This window comes from Benincasa hispida, chromosome 11 (assembly GCF_009727055.1).
Source record: "Benincasa hispida cultivar B227 chromosome 11, ASM972705v1, whole genome shotgun sequence".
NCBI classification, from domain to species: Eukaryota; Viridiplantae; Streptophyta; class Magnoliopsida; order Cucurbitales; family Cucurbitaceae; genus Benincasa; species Benincasa hispida.
This window is the reverse complement of record NC_052359.1, coordinates 70718642-70738954: the sequence shown is the minus strand read 5'-3', so window position 1 is coordinate 70738954 and position 20313 is coordinate 70718642. Positions and strand designations below refer to the sequence as shown.

The 20313-nt window shown below is 37.8% G+C and overlaps 1 protein-coding gene across 1 annotated transcript; it reads right to left on the bottom strand.

Moving 5' to 3' along the window:
- Nucleotides 1-15199: 15199 nt before the first annotated feature.
- On the bottom strand, nucleotides 15200-19073 carry LOC120090941 (DNA-3-methyladenine glycosylase 1-like). The gene is made up of 2 exons (XM_039048641.1): nucleotides 17563-19073; nucleotides 15200-15606 (listed from the first exon to the last, which is right to left on the bottom strand). Exons 1-2 carry the CDS (start codon nucleotides 18678-18680, stop codon nucleotides 15585-15587), a joined length of 1140 nt encoding a protein of 379 aa, XP_038904569.1. The 5' UTR covers nucleotides 18681-19073; the 3' UTR covers nucleotides 15200-15584.
- Between the last annotated feature and the right edge of the window lie 1240 nt (nucleotides 19074-20313).

The window sequence follows — 20313 nt, the reverse complement described above, 5'->3', positions numbered from 1 at the left end:
GTCTCTAGTATAAATGGCGTTATATACAGAGTCTAGTCATCTCATGGTCCAGTCTTATACAAACTCTTTGTATCGGACACCCCCCCCCCTTGCACGTCTCTACATGAATGGTTAGGATCTACCATCTGTAGTAGTTTACAACACTTGAAAACTTCTAAAAAGCGGGTCATATTCGTAGTGTCACCAGGATTAGGTATACTACCTTAATCCTTATACTACAGACCTATTTAAGTTATCAATTAAGGCATGATCCACTTGTATATCACATATACATGCTTAAGTTCACATAAGATAACCAAAGAGCTTTGTTTATTGGATATGAGTAAATGCCAGAATTAAATAACAATAATTTTATTCATCAAACAATGTGTATCATTGCAAACAACGAGACTGTGAGAGAATTAGGACACCATCCCAACAGCATGTTTCCACATGAATGGTTAGGATCAGACCATCTATAATAATTCACAACACTTGTAAACCTTTACAAAGCTGTTTGTATCCGTAGTGTCACCAGGATAAGGATCCCTTCTATATCCTTATACTACTGAATATTTAGGTTATTACTTAAGGCATGATCCACTTGTATATCTCATATACATGCTTAAGTTTACATAAAATAACCACAGATCTTTGTTTATTGGATATGAGTAAATGCAAATAAAATAACTCGTATTTTATTAATAACAATGTGTATAACTGTTTACAAACTACGAGACTCCGGGAGAATTAGGACACCAATCCAAACACTGACGTCGTCAAAGTTACATGTAACCACAGGCAACTGTTAGGAGGAAGAGCATTATAAATAGCCCTATTCGTCAAACCCAAGGAGGAGAGTAAGTAATCTCCAAAGCAGAGCTCTGACCTTACTTTTGTGTTTATACACGAACTATACACTCCTTGTGAAACTCGGATTTCCATTTTTCCTACTTAAGCAGGTGATTAAGGAAATTAACTAAGTGAAAGTTAAATCCTATGTTGAAGCGAAGGAAATTTCTAAGTGTTGAGTAGATTTTCCTTGAATAGCTTTGAGTTAAGCTTTAATTGATGAAATTTGGCTAAGTGTAAGGTCAAAAGGACTCATGCGTTAAGAGTTAGGAGACATTAACGCATAAGTTGAAAAGGCAACCATGTGTTTGTAAGGTTGGACGCATGATTGGCCGAAGTATTGGCAAGAGGCATTGCCAAGAGTAACCATGCGTTGGAAGCCAAGGAGAAAAATGACTAAGTATTTGACAATGCGTTAGTGTGTGCATGCATCGGCCATTAGACTTTGAGAGGTTATTTGGGAGATTAGTAGTGCATGCAGCAGCCAAGGTCTTGAAGAGGTTAGAAAACGCATGCGGCAGCCTCAAGTTACGCATCCAAGGGCGCTGGACATTGGACGCGATGGATACGATGGATGCGATGGATAGAGGCATGCGGCAATAGAGGCAAGTGCGATGGATGCGATGGTTGTGGCAGTACTACGTGCGCATGCAGTGCGATGGATGTGATGGTTGCGTTGGTAGCATGCGGCAATGGATGGCATACAGTGATGGGGGTATGCGTTGATGGTATACGGTAGCACTATGCATTGGTGTCACACTGTGATGCTATGCGGCGGTGCTATACATTGATGACATGCGGTGGTGCTATGCGTTGATGACATGGGGCGGTGCTATGCGTTGAGGGCATGCGGCGACTTTGCTACGCGAGAGTGTGCGGCCGAGGGCATGCGGTGATGCGGCCTATAGTATGCGTGGAAAGAGTGTTAGTCAATATTCTAGTTGAGCGCATAGAGTAAAGGTAAGCCATGCGGAAGAGAAGGATATGCGGCCAAAGAGGAGCTTGCGAGCATCTAGCATAAGTGACCAAGTTGTGTCAATAAGATGCACAAGGAAAGATTGAATGGATGCATGCGCCGATGGATGGTGTCCGGACATAAGTGGGTTGCGGCAATTGGATGGGCGCATTTGTGGTTAACGCATATATGGTTGGATGAACGCATATGAAGGATGAACACATATGGAGGATGGACGCATTCAAGAACGTCATCCAGACATGTGGCTTGTTGGGAAGAAATCTTAAGCCTTAAGTAAATCAGGTGGATGCATAAGAAGACATGAAAAGTTGAGGGCGATGCGTTGGTAAAATAGGAGCAAGACACCTTGGGTTGCGCTGATGCAAGATTGCATTAATAATGTAAGGAAAAGACACTTGGACATGCGGCCAAGTAAGAGGTGTTGGCCTTAGAGAAGTCTTGGACGCATATAAATAGGGCCAAGAACTTCAGATGAGAACTCAATTCTCTTCAAAGGACATAAAGAAGAGTGTATTGGGAGGAGACTATGTGTTGGTAGCAAGACCATGCAATGGTCAAGAGGTTCCAAGTGGGGAGATGTTGTCGGACGGAAAGGACAGGAAGTAGCATCAACTTGAGACGAGAAGTTCTCCCAGAATACTCGTGCGTTTGATGTGATTCCAAAGCCATCTGAAAGCTAAAAGAGTCTAGTTTTTCAGGGTAGGGCTCGCGAAGAAGAAGCTCCAAGAAATCGGGCTGGAGAATGAGGACAAGACAGAGGGGTTGAGCTGTCGGGTAAGTTAGGCCAGTCTTGATGTTTTGATGATTTCGACCAAACCACGAGGAGTTATGAGCTAAGATTTTGAGGGTCCAAGAAGAGCCCGAGAAGATCAAGGAACTTCTAGAGAGAAAGATTCCTAAACGACCAAAGTGAGTGGTACTTTCCTTTAAGTCTTAAAGTATATCTTTTAGAGTAAATTGTATATGTTTATGTTATGAATGAGTATCTAGCATCAGAATAACTTTATGTGAGCAGGATGGTCAGGGGGTCAATAGACCTAGCTTTTGAGCCCGTAAGCAAAACCTCACGGGATGGTCAAGGGACCGAGAGGTCTAGTTTTGTATGAGCTTTTTAATAATAAAACTCCAAACATTAGCTATTTCAAAGTCTTTGGTTGCAAATGTTTTATTTTGAAAGACAAAGGGAAACTTGGAAAGTTTGAGCCAAAAATAGACATTGGCATATTCTTAGGATATTCTACATGTAGTAAAGCATATAGAGCTTTTAATAAAAGAACTCATGTACTTGAAGAGTCAATGAATGTTNCTATGCGTTGGTGATGTGCTATGTGTTGGTGATGTACTATGCGTTAGTGATATACTATGCATTGGTGATGTGCTATGCGTTGGTGATGTGCTATGCGTTGGACATCCAAGGGCATGTGGGCGTATAGGACAAACTAGTAGTATGCGTTGAAAGAGTGTTGGTCAATATCCTAGTTGAGCACGTAGAGCAAAGGTAAGCCATGCGAAAGAGAAGGATATGCGGCTAAAGAGGAGCTTGCGAGCATCTAGCATAAGTGACCAAGTTGCGTCAATTAGATGCACAAGGAAAGATTGAATGGATGCATGCGCCGATGGATGATGTCCGGACATAAGTAGGTTGCGGCAATTGGATGGGCGCATTTGTGGTTAACGCATATGTGGTTGGATGAACACATATGAAGGATGAACGCATATAGAGGATGGATGCATTCAAGGACGTCATCCGGACATATGGCTTGTTGGGAAGAAATCTTAAGCCTTAAGCAAATGAGATGGATGCATAAGAAGACATGAAAAGTTGAGGGCTATGCGTTGGTAAAAGGGGAGCAAGACACCTTGGGTTTCGCTGATGCAAGATTGCGACAATAGTGTAAGGAAGAGACACTTGGACATGCGGCCAAGTAGGAGATGTCGGCCTTAGAGCAATCTTGGACGCATATAAATAGGGCCAAAGACTTCAAATGAGAACTCAAATTCTCTTCAAAGGACATAAAGAAGAGTGTATTGAGAGGAGACTATGCATTGGTAGCAAGAACATGCGTTGGTCAAGAGGTTCCAAGAGGGGAGATGTTGTCGGACAGAAAGGACAGGAAGTAGCATCAACTTGGGATAAGGATTTCTCCTAGAATACTCGTGCGTTTGGAGTAATTCCAAAGCCAATTGAAATGTAGAAGAGTTTAGTTTTCAGGGTAGGGCTGCCAGAGAAGAAACTCCAAGGAATCGGGCTAGAGAATAAGGACAATACAGAGGGGTCGAGCTGTCGGGTAAGTTGAGCCAGTCTTGATGTTTTGAAGATTCCAGCCAAACCACGAAAAGTTCTGAGCTAATATTTTGAGGTAATCTTCCTGAGACATTTTAGAGCATATTTTTAGAATGAAGTAACTCGAGATAAAGCCTAGAACTATGAGTAGTCCGAGCCTTAAATTGAATCTAGAATTTAGGGTTTAAAAGAGGAGCCCGGGAAGATCAAGGAACTTCTAGAGAGAAAGGTTCCTGACCAAGGTGAGTGGTACTGTCCTATAATTCTTAAAGCATATATTTTAGAGTAAATTATATATGTTTATATTATGAATGAGTATCTAGCATGAGAATGAGATTATGTGATCGGGATGGTCAACGGGTCAATAGACCTAGTTTCTGAGCCCGTAAGCAAAACCTCACGGGATGGTCAGGGGATTAAGAGGTCTAGTTCCTAAGCCTATAGAAGGATCCTCGTATGGGATGGTCAAAGGGCCGACGGGCCTAGCTTCTGAGCCCATGAGCGGGGTGCTATGTGCACATAGGAAACATAGGAGACAAAGGAAACGTAAAGAGTAAGCATTGTATTTAGTAACAGTTATCTATCTATCGTGTGTGTAGGTAGACNCTATCTATCGTGTGTGTAGGTAGACAGCATACTCATTCTGAGTAGTTATCAATTTAACTATCTACCATGCGCGTAGATAGAGTTGAGACCAGACTTACTCAAGGCGGAGGTTTGAATGTAACCTCGTATTTATGATATGCTTTTTATTTATGAGTTGAAATAGACTCTAGAAGTTACTTGCCACTCACTGAGCTTTGTGAAGCTCATTCTGTTATTTCATGTTTTCTTCCCAGGTAGCGAAAGGTGAGGAGTTACAGGGTGTTGCTAAGGTCAAGGTCTGCCACAAGCCACAGTTACACTTCCAGAGGGTTTTACAGTTGTTCTTGTAAACTTGTAGATAAGTCTTGGAGTTGTATAAACATTACATTGTTGTAATAAAATGGGCCTACTTAATCAATTGTTGTTTCCCTCCTTGACTTTATCAGTTGGTTGTTGAATTTGTTCGTTGGCATCAGAATTATTTTCACAAGAGTTATTAGGTAGTAAGTGTCAACAAAAGGGCTGATAACTGCTGCAGTCATGTCCTTTCCTAGGCTCAGAGAGTAATCTGGGGCAAGGTGTGACACTCCTTGTACTAACTTAGACATTGAAGTGTGGTAGGCTTAGCCCACATTGGTGCAAGAATCTTTTGCACAGGTTGACTCGGAAAATGAGACCATACAAGGAAAAGTGAGCCAAAGGTCAAGTCCATAAGGAACCCGCGATGATAGAACATAAATGTTCTATCCCACTCAGTTTAACTCGAGATCGTATGCTATTTAATGTGTTTAATTGATTATTTTATAGGTATCAATCAATCTGAATGTGGAATCGAGCACTGGGAGAAAACAAAGCTAAAATTGATCAATTTGGAGTCCTAATGAAGCTAGGTCAAAAGAACGTGAAAGAATCAAAATGCCCCTAAAGGCTAGCACGATTCCATAAGACAAAATGGGGAGTTTGAAATAGTGTTGCAGTGCCATGGCGTGGCTATAAATTTCGCAACTCATAATTAGGTCATAACTTTCAATGGAGTGCCTGTTTTAGGCAAATGACCATTTGTTTTCCTTTTTTTTTTCCCGTCCTCTATCCATATACAGCATTAGATTTTAACTTTATTTTGTTTTGACTTCTATAATCAAACCAAATGATGATGATTTTTGGCAATATCGCCCCGTCTTGTTGCTAGGGTTCGTTTTCTAGTTTAGGAGTAGGAAAAACCTAAGATTATAAGGAATTGGTTTATAATATGATTTTCTAATAAATTTTTGTGATTCTTGGATGTATTTTAACTTCTATGCTTTGGATTTATGAACGGTTTGATCGTCCCATCGTTAGGTTAGAAATTCATAATTGATATGTGATATATAACCTTGCATGAATCGCCAAGTAGTAAAAATAAAAGCAAGCTTGTGTGTAGGTTGATCGGTTGTTTAGACTAATTCATTTACAACATTGCATGATTGGTTAAATTCAAGAACGAAATTGATTAGTAACTTAGGCTATCCAAGTTTAATCATCTTAGTGTAATCTCCTAGGGTTAATGTGGATGGTGAGGCTTTTATGGACACGATCGAACCCAATTAATCAAGCATCTAGTTTAATTAAATTCTTATTTAATAATTAAGATCTTGTGACTGTAATGGCAGCAAGTAGGCTAAGTGCACATCCATGCATAAGAAATTGTCTTTAGAATTACTATGATCAATTGTACAATTGGGTGGTTCCTAATTTCTAAGCTAGCCAATTTTATTTTGTTGCACTTTACATTTTCGCACTTTATTTTCCTTGCTTAAATTCTCAAACCATATCAAAACCCCTCACATTTACTGTTTTAGCTAGAAAACTTATTCGCGCTTCTTTGTGGATCGATCTAGCCAACTATTACTACTGTTTTAGTTTATGTCTGGAGTTTATAAATTTTATTTAGTAGATTGAGGAAGAATTCAATACCCTTTTTTGACCCGTCACGTGACACGACGAAAGTGTGCAAGATCTATACACTAGCAAAACTAAAACTGATTTTTAATTACTTAAGGACATATTTGGAATTGATTTTTAGAATAATTACTTTGAGCTAAATTATTTAAGTAAAATTAGCTTTGTAAAAAATGACAAATCATGTTAATATTTGATTTCATACCCGTACAAATGATTTTAAATTTGATTAGAAGTATTTATAAATTATTAATGTTTGTTTTCAAATATAGTTTTAGAATCATCAAATTATTAAATTAAATATTACATTTGAGATTAAAAAAAAATAGCGAGAGAAATAAAAGTTTAAAAGAAAAAAATGGAAAGTTAGAGAAAAATTTCAAAGAGAAAAAACTGTTAGAGATAGAGGACAAAAATAGAGAAATTTAATAGAGAACAAAGTTTCATAGAAAGAGAATAAAGTTACAAAGATATTATTAGTATTTTTTTTTTTTTTCGGAGAATGAGTTTAAAGAGAAAAAAAACTTAGAGTAAGAAAAAAAAACTTAAGAGCAAGAAAAACTAAAGAAAAAAAATTAGAAAAAAGAAACACCAGAGAGAGTTAAAAGCCATTGAGAAAGAAAAAGTGAGATTTTCCAAAAAAAATAGAATAAAATTAAAGGTAAATATTATAAAAACCTTAGAGAGAAATAACAATAAAATTGAACACAAATTTTAAAAAGAAAAATACAGAATTTCTAAAACTTTAAGACAAAATAAATTGAAATAGGAGAAGAAAATTTTAATATGAAATAATAGTTTTTAAAACCACCAAACATCACCTAACAAAGATATTTTGGAATCACCTTGATTGATACGACATCAAAGGATCTAAAATTGCTTTGTCATCGTTATAAAACATCACAATATTAGAAAAATAATTTTAGATATGTCGATAATGATTTTCTAAAATCATTCTCAAATATATTCTTAAGATTTTTGAAAAAAATTAGGAAAAAATATCTTTTTGGTTCTAAATTTTAAAGAATATATGCATTTAGTGATCGATGTTTCAAATTGGTCATTTTAATTCCTTGAGATTTAAAGAATAGGTTTAAAAATCCTTCTCTAAAAAAACTCTGAATTTAATATAAAAAGATTTATAGATACTTACATGGAAAGATGACATGAAAAATAAATATTTTTTAATCTTTCATTTTCTCTCTCTCTTTCCTCCAATCTTGATTCTCTCATCCTTCTTCATCCTCTCTCTCTCTCTCCTATCTCCATTACCAAACCTTTTTTATTTTCTTTTTTTCAAACCAATCTATATTAGCTTTAATATAGGATGGCCATCATGATCTATATTAGCTTTGGAACTCATGTCGATTTTTTGGTTGATCCCAATAGTATTGTTTGGGGGGATTATGAATTTGATGATGTTGCTGTTATTGTGCTCTCTCATAAGCTTGCCTATGGTGGAGAGAGAAATTATGTAATAATTTGAGGCAAGGAAGAAGATAATCTTCAGAGTAGATGATAGGCTTGTGAGTTAGACTTTAAGGAAGAAGATGAATGAGGATAATACTCAGTTGATTTCTTTCTTATTAAAGAAAGGGTACAATGAGCCCAAATTTATTCAGATTGCCCAATTAGGGCTACATGAATAAAATAAATAATAATAGAATATGGAGGAATATTAATTTGTTTTACTTGATAGATGGACCAATCACAAAAGAGAGGAATAAGGATTGTTGAAAGCCAATCCTAACAGAATTTTCTGAATTTTGTTATTTCAATGTGGCTTTTCTGTATGATGTGGTGGTCTCTGGCTGATGTGGCTTCTTTGACCCATCCTTGGTGGCAATATTCCTAACATCCCCCCTCAAACTTGTGGGGAGTTCATCTACACCAAGTTTGGATCGTAAGTAAAAAAACTGTGAGTGTGTTAAGGGCTTCGTGAGACAATCAGCCAACTGGTCAGAGAATGGTATATACCTTATTTCAAGTTTGTCTTTAAAGACGAGATCTCACACAAAATGGACATCGATTTCAATGTGTTTGGTCCTATCGTGAAACACAGGATTGTTTGCTAATGCCCCTGCACTAACGTTGTCACACCAAATGATGGGTTTGTGATGATGGGACTGCTGAATTTCAGTGAGGAGTTGTTGAAGCCAAACTATTTCTGAGGTCATGTGTGCAAGAGTACAATACTCTAACTCAGTGCTTAACCTTGTTACTATCGTTTGCTTCTTTGAAGACCAAGATACAAGATTATTACCAACAAACATACAGTAAGCTGCCACTGACTTTCTGTCGTCTATATTTGATGCCCAATCAGCATCTGAGAAGGCTGATACTTCAAGAGATGGACTCAGTTGAAATAGTAACCCATAGTGCTTTGTTCCACTAACATATCGAAGGACCCGTTTCGTTGCTTGCCAGTGAATGTCGATGGGAGCATTAAGAAACTGACTTAGGTAATTTACAATGAAAGTGATGTTTGGCCATGTGTGAGTCAAGTATTGAAAGGCTCCGATCGTACTTCGATGCAGGTATGGATCAGTAAAAGGGACTCCTTCATTCACTAAAAGATATTTGCCCAAGGTGCACGGTGAGATTGTTGGTTTAGTTCAATGAAACCTATCCTTTGAAGTAGATCATCGACATATTTAGACTGATTTAATATGAACCCATGTTCTAAATAATGAACTTGAATACCCAAGAAGTAACTAAGCTAGCCCAAATCCTTGAGTGCAAACAATTTGTGCAATGCAGTTACCAACTGAGAAATCAGATAGTTAGCATTGCCAGTGACAATTACATCATCAACATATACTAGGAGAAGAATAACCAAGCCATTTGTATTGAGTATGAATAGATATGTTAAGCCTTTGAGTGTGTGAACCTCCAGCCAGTCAAAGTTTTACTCAATGTGTCATTCCAGGCCCTAGGGGCTTGCTTCAGGCCATATATGGCTTTATCCAATTTACAGACATAGTTAGGGAAATCAAAGTGAACGTACCCAGGTGGTTGATGTATATAGAAATCCTCTGTAAGTTTTCTATTCAGAAACACATTGTTAAAGTCTAGCTGACGAAGAACCCATCCTTTTGAAACAACGATATTGAGCACAACTTTTATAGTTGAAGCTTTTACCACCGGGCTGAAGGTTTCAAAAAAGCCAATCCCAAGGTGCTGATGGAACCCTTTGGCCACCAAAAGAACCTTGTACCTCTGTATCAAGCCATCTGGATTCTTTTTAAGTCGAAAAATCCATTTACTGCCCAACACATTGAATGATGATGATGGAGGGACGAGGTGCCAAGTATGATTATGCATAAGAGCATGATATTCAGTGTCCATTGCAGCTTTCCATTGGGGTGTGGCAAAAGCGTCTGAGACCCTGATTGGTTTTGTCAAAGACCAATCAGACTTCATAGTATTTAACTAGGTCTTTGGTTTGAAGATACTAGCTTTGCCCTTGTAATCATGGGATGTGAAGGTTGTAGAGGATTGGTGAGGCATGTATAGGTAAGGGTGATGGATTAGTAGGTGATGGGGACTCATGAACTGATTGAGAAAGGGGAGAAGGGCAGGGAGGGTAGAAGACTGATTGCTCGATAGGGTGTGTCTGTAGGAGGGCTATGTACTGAGTCTGGCATAGTTAAGCTCGATAGATTGGACTGAGATGGATAAGGTTGGCAACAGGGCCGAGGCGGGGCAAGAGGGCATTCCTCGTCCCCGATCCCATGGGGGAAATTCTCCCTCATCTTCGGAAAACAGGGTCCCCACAGGACCCCATTCCCTGTTTCCCTGTGGGGATTCCCCATTTTTTTAATTAAAATTTGATCTAAATTTTGATTTTATTTAAGTTTTTTGAGTTTGGGCTTAGCTTCTTGGGCTTAGAGTTAGAATTTGATATTTAATATTGGGCTTCAATCTAACATTATACATTATAAACATATATATAAATAAATTATTTATATATTATAAATATATCAAATCGGGGGTCGGGAATTAATCGGGTTCGGGGTCGGGGCAGGGATACCGTTCCGTCCCCGCCTATCCCGGACGGGGCCCTAAAATTTTTCCCGGTTTGAACTCCCATGCCCCAGTCAAACTGGGGATTTTTCGCCCCGATCAAGGCGGATCCCTGCGGAAAATTTTGCCAACCCTAGAGATGATAAAGATCTCACAATAGTTGAGATAGGCATAAAGGGAGAGGGTTGATTGTCTATGTGTTGAGGTTGATCTAAGGGGCTGAGACATTGAAGTGGACTCGAGTGGGTGAGTTGTCTTGAAAGATTATATAACAATGGAGTGAAGTTAGGGGAAAGGATATTTGGACCATTTGTCATTCCTGATTTAGAGATAGAGGAGTTTGAGTCCCGAATGCCAAAAAAAAATAGAAAATCAGATTCATTAAAGAGAACACTTCTGGAAATATAGACTCTACCATCCTTGTTTAGGCATCGATGCCCTTTGTGAACAATGTTTGGCCCTAAGTATACACACTTGGCAAAATGGAATTAAAACTTGTTGATTTGATATGGTCTAGGCATAGAAAATAGGCACACCCAAAGACCCTTAACTTTCTAATATCCAAGAGTTTCTCATACATCAGCTGAAAAAGAGACATTCTTTAGGACTGGAGAGGGAAGTCCATTAATTAAGAAGTCGGCATTGAGGAAGGCATCCCACCAAAACTTTAAAGGCATTGATGCTTGTGATAATAGGGTGAGTCCTATCTCTACCAAGTGTCAGTGTTTTCTCTCAGCCCATCCATTTTGTGTAGATATATAAGGGCAAGAAAAATGTGATGCAATGCCTAAGGAGCTACATAACTGATGTAACTTAAGGTATTCTCCTCCATTATCCGATTGTAATGCTTTTATGCTTGTGTTAAACTTTGTGCTAATGACTTGAAGAAAATGTTTAAAGGCTTGCAATGTATCAGATTTTTGTTTGAGTGGATATAACCAGAGATATTTGTTGTAATCATCAATAAACTAAATGTAATATCTATATCCTTCAGTAGAGTTTATCGAGGCTGGTCCCTATACATCTGAATGTATTAAATCAAATTTGTGCTTTGCATGAGACAAAAAGTTGGGAAAGGGTAGGGAGTATGCTTTTCCAAGACAACAGGGTTCACAAAATTTATCATCACCATTTAACTTAGTAGGCACATTACAGACTTTTAAAACATAATCCAAAACTTTGGATGAAGGGTCCTAATATCCTATGCCACAATCCTTTAGATTCTACCAAATTTACTTCAATATCCGAGAGAGTAAGGCAGTAGATCTTTTATTTTTGTCCATCAGATTGGGAGAACTGATATCCTTTCTATTAATCACATCAACCAGAGTCACTTGTGCTTCATCCAACTGATATAGGTCATCTTTAAGGGTTCCTTTCACCAGTGTTTTCCCCGAACATTTGTCCTTAACAACACAAGAATCGTTATAAAATTCAACAGAGACATCATTATCTTGAACAAGTTTTGACATACTGACAAGATTCTTAGCAATATTGGAAACACATAAAAAATTTTTCAGATTCATACTACAGTTAGGAGCATGTAAACAAGCATTGCCAACAGACGATGTGTTTAATTGTTGTCCATTTCCTACCATGATGAGATCATTACTTGTATACTTAGATGGATTGGCTACGTTGGTGGGATCAGCTGTGACATGATTTGTAGCTCCACTGTCTACATACCAATTGAAATCTCCTACATACTCGTTTTGAAGAAATGGATTAAGGTTCTGAGAGGTTACAAACACTGATGGATTGGACCCTGAGTTCCTTTGGTTGTAATTGTTACCATTGCCATTGTTCTGGTTTGGAACAAATTCTCTATTATACCTCTGATAACACACATCTGCAATGTGTCCATACCTGGAGCAAACTTGGCAGGTAAGTCTATTTCTCCTGCCTCGACCTCTTCCTTTGTTTCCTCCTCCACTAAAGTTGCCATTACCTCTAGACACATTGAACTGTTGTCGGCTTCCTCCCTGAGAGTTTCCTTGTCCATATGGTTTAGATGCAGTTGTGTTGCGATTGAATGCTACATTGGCCGAGGCATTAGGAGCAAACACTGCAGTAGCTTTTTGGTATTCTGATGCTCCAAACATTTTTCGAATGAGAGTAACTCCAACTGCATATCGAGCCAGGAGATTTCAGGTTTGCTTTGGATGACTACTACCACTGGGTTATATTCCTCATCCAATCCAAGAAGAACTTGAGACACAAGGTTGCGGGTAGAGATTGGACTTCCCGCTTGGGCTAAATTGTTAGAATGAAGTTTCATAAGTTTCAAATATTCAGACATTGATGTGTTACCTTTATGGATTTGTTGAAAGACTTGACATAAATAGTCTTCTTCAGCTCTTTGATTGAACTCCAAATAGAGAGTGAATAGCATCCCACAGACTCTTAACATATTCATGTCCCATCAGCTGCACTGCAACTTCGGGAGTCATTGAGTTGTATAACCAACCTAACAAAAGCTGGTCAGCAGTAACCCATGCTTCATATAGTGGATTGAAAGTCTTTTCACTGGTTGAGCTCGACGCTTCTCCTGATACTTTAGAGTCAAAATCATCAGTTTCAGTGCTAGGTATAGTAGAAATGGTGAACATTGGAGGACAAACCTTGGTTACAGAAAGGTGCCCTTCGAATTTGTATCCTCTTAAGATTGGAAGAGCTAACGTATTCCCCAGCATGAAATTGCCTCTTTCTAATTTGGTGCTGGTTATCTGGTTGAGCAGCTATTCAGTGGAGGCGTACTAAAATTCATCTAATCACCGGATGAGGACCCTGTAGCAATGACGTTGGCCATATCGAGCTCTGATACCAAGTTAGATTTTAAGGAAGAAGATGAATAGGGATAATACTAAGCTGATTTCTTTCTTATTGAAGAAAGGGCACAATGAGTACAAATTTATACAGATTGCCCAATTAGGGCTACATGAATAAAATAAATCATAAAAGAATATGGAGGAATATTAATTTGTTATACTTGACAGATGGACCAATCACAATAAGGACTGTTGAAAGCCAATCTTAATAGAACTGTCTGAATTTTGTTATTCCAACGTGGCTCTTTTGTGTGATGTGGTGGTCTCCAGCTGATGTGGCTTCTTTGACCCATCCTTGGTGGCAATATTCCTAACATCGTGGGTGCTTGAATACTTCAAAATGTGTGTATTGTTTTCTTGGCCAATTGGACTTCCTATTGAAATTGGTTTGAAAAAAAGAAAATAAAGAAGATTTGGTAATGAAGACGGACCGGAGATAAGAGAGAGAACAGAATGAGTGTGGATGAAGAGGGAGGAGAGAGAACAAGGGAGGAGATGAGGGAGAAAGAAAATGAAAAATAACAAACAAAAAAAATTAAAAAAATCTTTTGCATTACATAAGTATCAATAAATTCTTTTCATATTAAATTTTAAGATTTTTAGAGAGTGACATTTTAAACATATTCTTGAAAACTAAGTGAATTTCAAACTTCGAGGATTAAATGCATCTATTTTTTAAAATTTAGAGACCAAAAAGATTTTTTTTCTCAAAAATTTAGCATAATTTAGATAAAAATATAACCACTGGAAATATTTTTAAATATAACAAAATGTCATAATAACAGATGATAATAAATATAGATTAGCTCATTTACAATATTTGAAAATGCCCATAATTTTATAAAAAGAATTGAAATTGGGTGGAAAATCTTTTACATTTATAATATTAAGATAAATAACTTCATGAAGGATTCAAAGTGTTCGTAGGCTGAGCTGTAAGCAGGTGGGATGGCAAGCTAAGGATCTCAAAATGACTGATTTTCCTAGTTAAATTTATTGACTAATTTTATGTTGTATTGCACCTACAGACCAACTTGAGCATTACTATGAGTACATATATACTCTCAATCAAGAAGTTTCAATCTCTACCATGATGAATTGCAAGAGTCCATTCAAATAATTTGTTTAATAGTATCAACCACTTTAACATTGCAACTTCAAAACCAATCCAATTACGTTCAGTCAACTTTGATCAATTTTGATCGGTTGGAAAGTTTATTTCAACAATTGGTCATAGTTATGGGAAGGGGAAAAAACGATCAGCTTTTATTCAAAAAACCGACATGTTAGTTAGGTGTCAATTTTAATCCATTACTCCCCAAAGAGCAATTTGAAGCTGACACACATAGGACAGAATGTCCCATCACTTGAGAACAGGAAGGAAATTGGCCCTGCCAAAAAAGACCAAAAACAATGAAAAAGAAGTAGCTGGCCTTCTTGTCACTTTCAGATATTCAAAGTTATTTGATTCCAAGTGACAAGTAGACTACTCAAGCCTCATGGTCCCTAATAAATCAAGTTCTCAGACGTAAACGATACGACGCTTTATTATTATAAACATCAGCTATATTTTAAATGAATGAAGCTACTGACCCATGTCTTTTCTCCCACCATGTTGAATAGATGAGGAAAGGTAAGATAAGTCCAAATAGCAAATGCCACAGCCAGCCAGTCATTGATTACCCGCATTCATGATCCTTTTCTATATACAAACTATGACCAAGGAGGCAGTAAAATGAAAACGGAGAAAGGGGTAAGAGATAGATCACAAAGTCATTACAGATTGTTCTGCCGTTGAATATGCGCAAATGAACAATCGATTTTCTCGAAGTCCAACTGTGCTAAATCACATTGAGAGCAGACATTCAGAGGAACATTCTATCGATAAATCCCCACCACATGATACATGTTGACGGCCTTAAAAGTGATGTCAACCAACCTAGAAAAGAAACCTAGCACATGTCATTTCATTATTTAGTATGGAAGTCTAGAGTATCCAACCTCGAGGAACCAAATATTCATTGTTGAGTCTTCTACTCCCACATAATTGGCATACTTTTCATTCAGTGGACAATTGATTGGGATATCTGCAGAAATGTACTCTTTTCAATCTGGGTTACTGCCCCCAAGCACAGGCCCTATTTACGTATGGCACAGAAACAACAATCACCAGGTAAGCATTAGAGATCACATACAGAGTAGTAAATAAAGGAATTGAATGATAACACCAATTAACCACCATCAAACTAAAAATTGAAGAACAGAGAAAAATTTATTACTAATTTCCAATGATCCAAAATATGAGAAAAGGGATGAGAGAGTAATCATTCATGACCCACCGGCCAAAACAAAACAGATGCCTAAGTTAATCTGGGGACAGCGACAATAAGTTTTTACAATTGTTCAACTTGTCCTTTCTCTTTATTCCTAAAGAGGGACCCATCTTGATTTATGTTAATGACCATAAACCTTAACGATACAAATCTTATTCCTTATTTCAAATCAACACAACATTTGGGGTAGGGATATTTAAATTGAACCTGTGGCCCATTGGTCAAGAGCATGCCTTAACCAATTGAGATATGCTTAGCTAGACCTTAATGATACAAATCTTATTTTCTGGATCCAAAAGACAGAAAGTACTCCTCTGAGACTTAAATGTAAATAAATTTTGTGTATGCGAAAACATAGAATAACAAATTATATGATATGAAGAGATGAAGAAATTTGAGGTTTTACAAGAGAATGTGGAGAGACACTAACCTTTTTGAAGAATATTTCTGAGTTTCTTCCTAAGAAATTAAAAACAAACAAAAATAAACAAATGGGGCTGTTCAAGCAGAGAGGGGGCATCTCAGGCTTGCTTTATTAAGAGCACCTCCATTTTAACTTTTCCGAAAGGTGTGCCTAGCCTAGATTTTCAAATTGAAAATAAAATATGAAAATGACAGCTCTAGTTATAGAAAACCAAAACAAGGAAAAAATAAAAAATTATGTAAAATTACAGACTTCTAAAACTCAAAAAAAATAACAATAATAGAAAGCAGAAGGGAAAAAACAGTATGCCATTCACCGAGTGAAAGCACCAAAGAAGAGAAGAGAAGAATACAAGGATATGAATAACCGATGCCCTTAAGAGTGACGCTCATTTCCATATCCACCTTCCACATTCTTTAACCACTCAAGAGACAAGAAGATCAATGATCCAACTACCGAAGAAGTATACCCAACTCACCATCTTAAACATTGCACATGGTATACTACCGAAGAAGATCGATGGCCCATATGGGACAGGAAGAGATGAAGAGAATGTATGGAATGTCAACAGAGAAGTTGATTAAACATTCAACAAATATAGAAGTACGTGCTATTATCAAATTTAGCTTGTGGGTCTGTTTCAATACTAGTGACCTATGCTATCCCCTATCATAAGAAACCTGCAGCAACCAAAGACTAAAATAATGTTGCCAATAAGCATGGATAGTGATTATTTTCACCAAGCATCTGGATGATGAAGGGAACAACAAGTATTTAACTTAGCCAATAGCTCGTGGTTTTTTATATTTTATTCTCCTAATGAATTTTTTTGTTTCTTTACCAAAATAAAAGGATTGCACATGTGTGTGTGTGTGTGTGTGAAAACAAAGCAGACACAATTGGAAGCACAATATAGAAATAAAAAGAGTACAGACAAGAAAAGGGCAATATGTAAAGAAGCATAACGATCCCAGAAAGACGGCTGGAAATTTAAAATTTTTTATTTAAAAAAATTTACTTATATACGTCACAAGAAATATTGCAAATAAGCATCGTTAATTTTAGATATGCAAATAGATTTCGTTAGAAGCTAGATGCAATAGAAAGAGTTCACTCTAAACAACATGTATAAGTATGATAGGCCGCATTTGCTAAACAATAGATGCAAGAAACACAATTCGGACTGCACATAGTGAAAGCTCCAACACAAGAAGTAAAACTTATTTTAGTTTATATCCATCAAAAGAGAAAAATATAGATTTTCCTACACGAACTGCATGTAATAATTGGAAATAAATAACCAACAAGAAAAAATGCTACAGATATAAAGGTTTTACCCAAGATTGAGAATGCTATTAAGCGGGTCAAGAAGTTGTGGCTGCTGTGGATGCTGTGGATGCTGGTGTTCCTGGTGGTGCTCTTGTTGCTGTAGTTGTAAACTGGCACCAGCAGCCACTGCTGCGGCGCTTGAAGAAGCCCCCTTTGCCTCAGCGAGCCTCCACATATACCACGACCCAACCGATCGATACGGCCTCCACTTCTCGCATAACTGATCCATCTGCGATGGTCGAGGCAACTCTTCAAGATTGTAAAGAAGCTGAACACCTTTGCGAACATTAAGATCATTGATAGGAAGCACATCTGGTCTGTGCAGCGAGAAAATCATGAACATGTGAACAGACCAGGACCCAATTCCATTGACCATTGTGAGCATCGTGAACAGCGATTTATCATCCATATTTACAATTGCCGGGTCTGAAAGAATCCCATTTTGGTATTTCCTCGCAAGGTCATGAAGATAACTAGATTTACGACCCGAAATTCCAATTTGCCTGAGTTGTTGAGGGTTCAAAGCAAGAACCGTTTCAGGAAGAACACCAGCCTCGCCGCCACAAAGGGCAATGAAACGGGTGTAGATAGAAGTGCCAGCTTTGTAAGCCAGCTGCTGATATAAGATACTTCTAGTTAGGGCAAGAAATGGGGTTTGAAAACTGTCGAAGGTAGGACGTTGATGGAGGTCAATCAACTGTGCAAGGAGTGGATCCGCATTCCGGAGATGCCGAAGCGCGATTTCCACCTCGCCCTCACAGGAAAGTGAACGGGCAGGCGGAACTGGGGCAGACGCGAAGGCGGCGCGTTGTTGGGTCGTCTTGCTTTTGTTAGATTTACCGGTGGCGATAGGTTTCGGTCCATCCGGAATGGCAAGAGCGTGAGAGGAATTTGGATCTGATTCCTCCGGCGAGAGCTTTCGGATCTTCCGCGGACGCAAGGGCATTTTGGATGGGGGAGAAGAGGTTTGCGATGGCGCATTCATCACCTCGCTTAACATTACAGTGGCTTGAGCGATAGGGGTTGTGGAGTTGGAGGATTCATGAAGCGTATTCTGAGGCTGGGATTGTGGTTGAGATTGGCTTTGTGTCTGAGTCTGAACCTGCACTTGCGTTTGCTCTCCCATATGTAAGAGATTCGATTCAAGCTGTATCTTTCCCCCTTTACTCAGACAATCTGGTCGAAATGAAACACAATCGGAGGCAACAGTAGCGGTGGAGAATCAGAACGAGGGCAAAAACTCGATGCTCCAGATGAAAGAGCAAGAACTGGATTGAGTCTAACAAAAAGAGAAATTGAAATTAACTGTGAAATTGAGCAGGTTAGGGGTTTCGAATTGTGTTACAGAGTAGAGAAGTGGATTATCAATGGCATAGCGAAGGAGGAGAGGGAAATCCTGGCGCTGTTGTTGTTCGTTTCAAGCACTTTCTCTTCTCTGTTTCTGTCTGTCGCTCGCTCGTTCAGTTCTCTAACCCAACTGGCTCTTTCGATTTCCCCTCCACACTGGGAAATCAACTTTTCGCTGCTTTCCTTTGTAAGCGGGTACATGTCCTCTCATTCTCTTACTGTCGGCCCAGGCCCATTTTTCAAGAAATAGGCCCTATAGTTGTTGTGTGAGTTGGGGTCCTCGAGTTCTCCCACAGTAAGCCCATGGCTCGGCCCATTATAATCACTGGCTATCCATATCTACTCCATCAGCCCATGGTTCGGCCCATTGTAATCACTGGCTATCCATATCTACCCCATCTATCAATATCTATACTATTTCAAATAGGGAAAAGTAGGACAATTTTTACTTTCTCGATTTGCCCTCTATTTTCAGCCAAATGACTGTTATACCCCTAATTTCCTTAGATTTAGTGGTTATTCAACGTATTATTGGGAAAATATTTAATTTTTATAAATCAAATAGTTTAAGAGTTTTCTGCATAATTGACACATCTATACAAAATTCATGTTTGTTTCACATATTTCAACACTTTGAAGAAATAAATTATTCCTAAAAATATTCAATTTTTTCACGAAACGGGGAATGGGGAAGAAAATTCTCCATGAACTAAATGGGTACGGGACGGGGAATGTTCCCCGTCCCCGCCCCCACCCTCGCCTCGTTCCCCATCCCCGTATTGTTATTTATTTAGTATAGTTATCTAATATTATGTTGTTATTATTATTATATAAATATTACATTTAAATTTGAAATTTGATTGTTTATTGGTAAATATAATGCATATGTTTATGTTGAATATTTAAATTTAGAGTATATATGTGAATAATTTGATTTGTATTTATTTATTTATACTAACAAAAACTAATTAGCTTTTTTAGATCAAAGTTTGAGTAATTTATTTTAAGTTCAAGTTGTCATGTAAAACTAATCATAATAACAAAATTAGTGATAAAGTTGATTATTTAATTAAAATTCGTTCACATTAATTATTTAAATTAATTAGTTTTTTACAAAAAAAAATGTAACGAGAAAAAATTCCTGCGGAAACCCGATCCCACAAATTCTCTGCAAGAATCCTGCCTTGATTCCCGTGGGGAAGGGAATGAAATGGGGAGTAGGGACGGGGATGGGGAATGGCATCCCTAGTCCCGTCCCGTGAACATCTCTAACTATTACCAAGTATCCTCATTTACCATTGTGTTCTTTTTTTCCTTTTCCTTTTCACCTTTTAATATAATTTCATTTTAAAATAGTTAATTACTTAATTAATTAATATTAATTTAACCAATTTAATATAAATATTTATTTT

Bases quoted from the DNA above. Each gene is read 5' to 3' on its own strand.
- LOC120090941 (XM_039048641.1), bottom strand. From the start codon at position 18,680: ATGGGAGAGCAAACGCAAGTGCAGGTTCAGACTCAGACACAAAGCCAA. The intron at 15,607-17,562 runs GTAAAACCTTTA...ATACGTAAATAG, and splicing joins AATAGCATTCTCAATCTTGG to GGCCTGTGCTTGGGGGCAGT.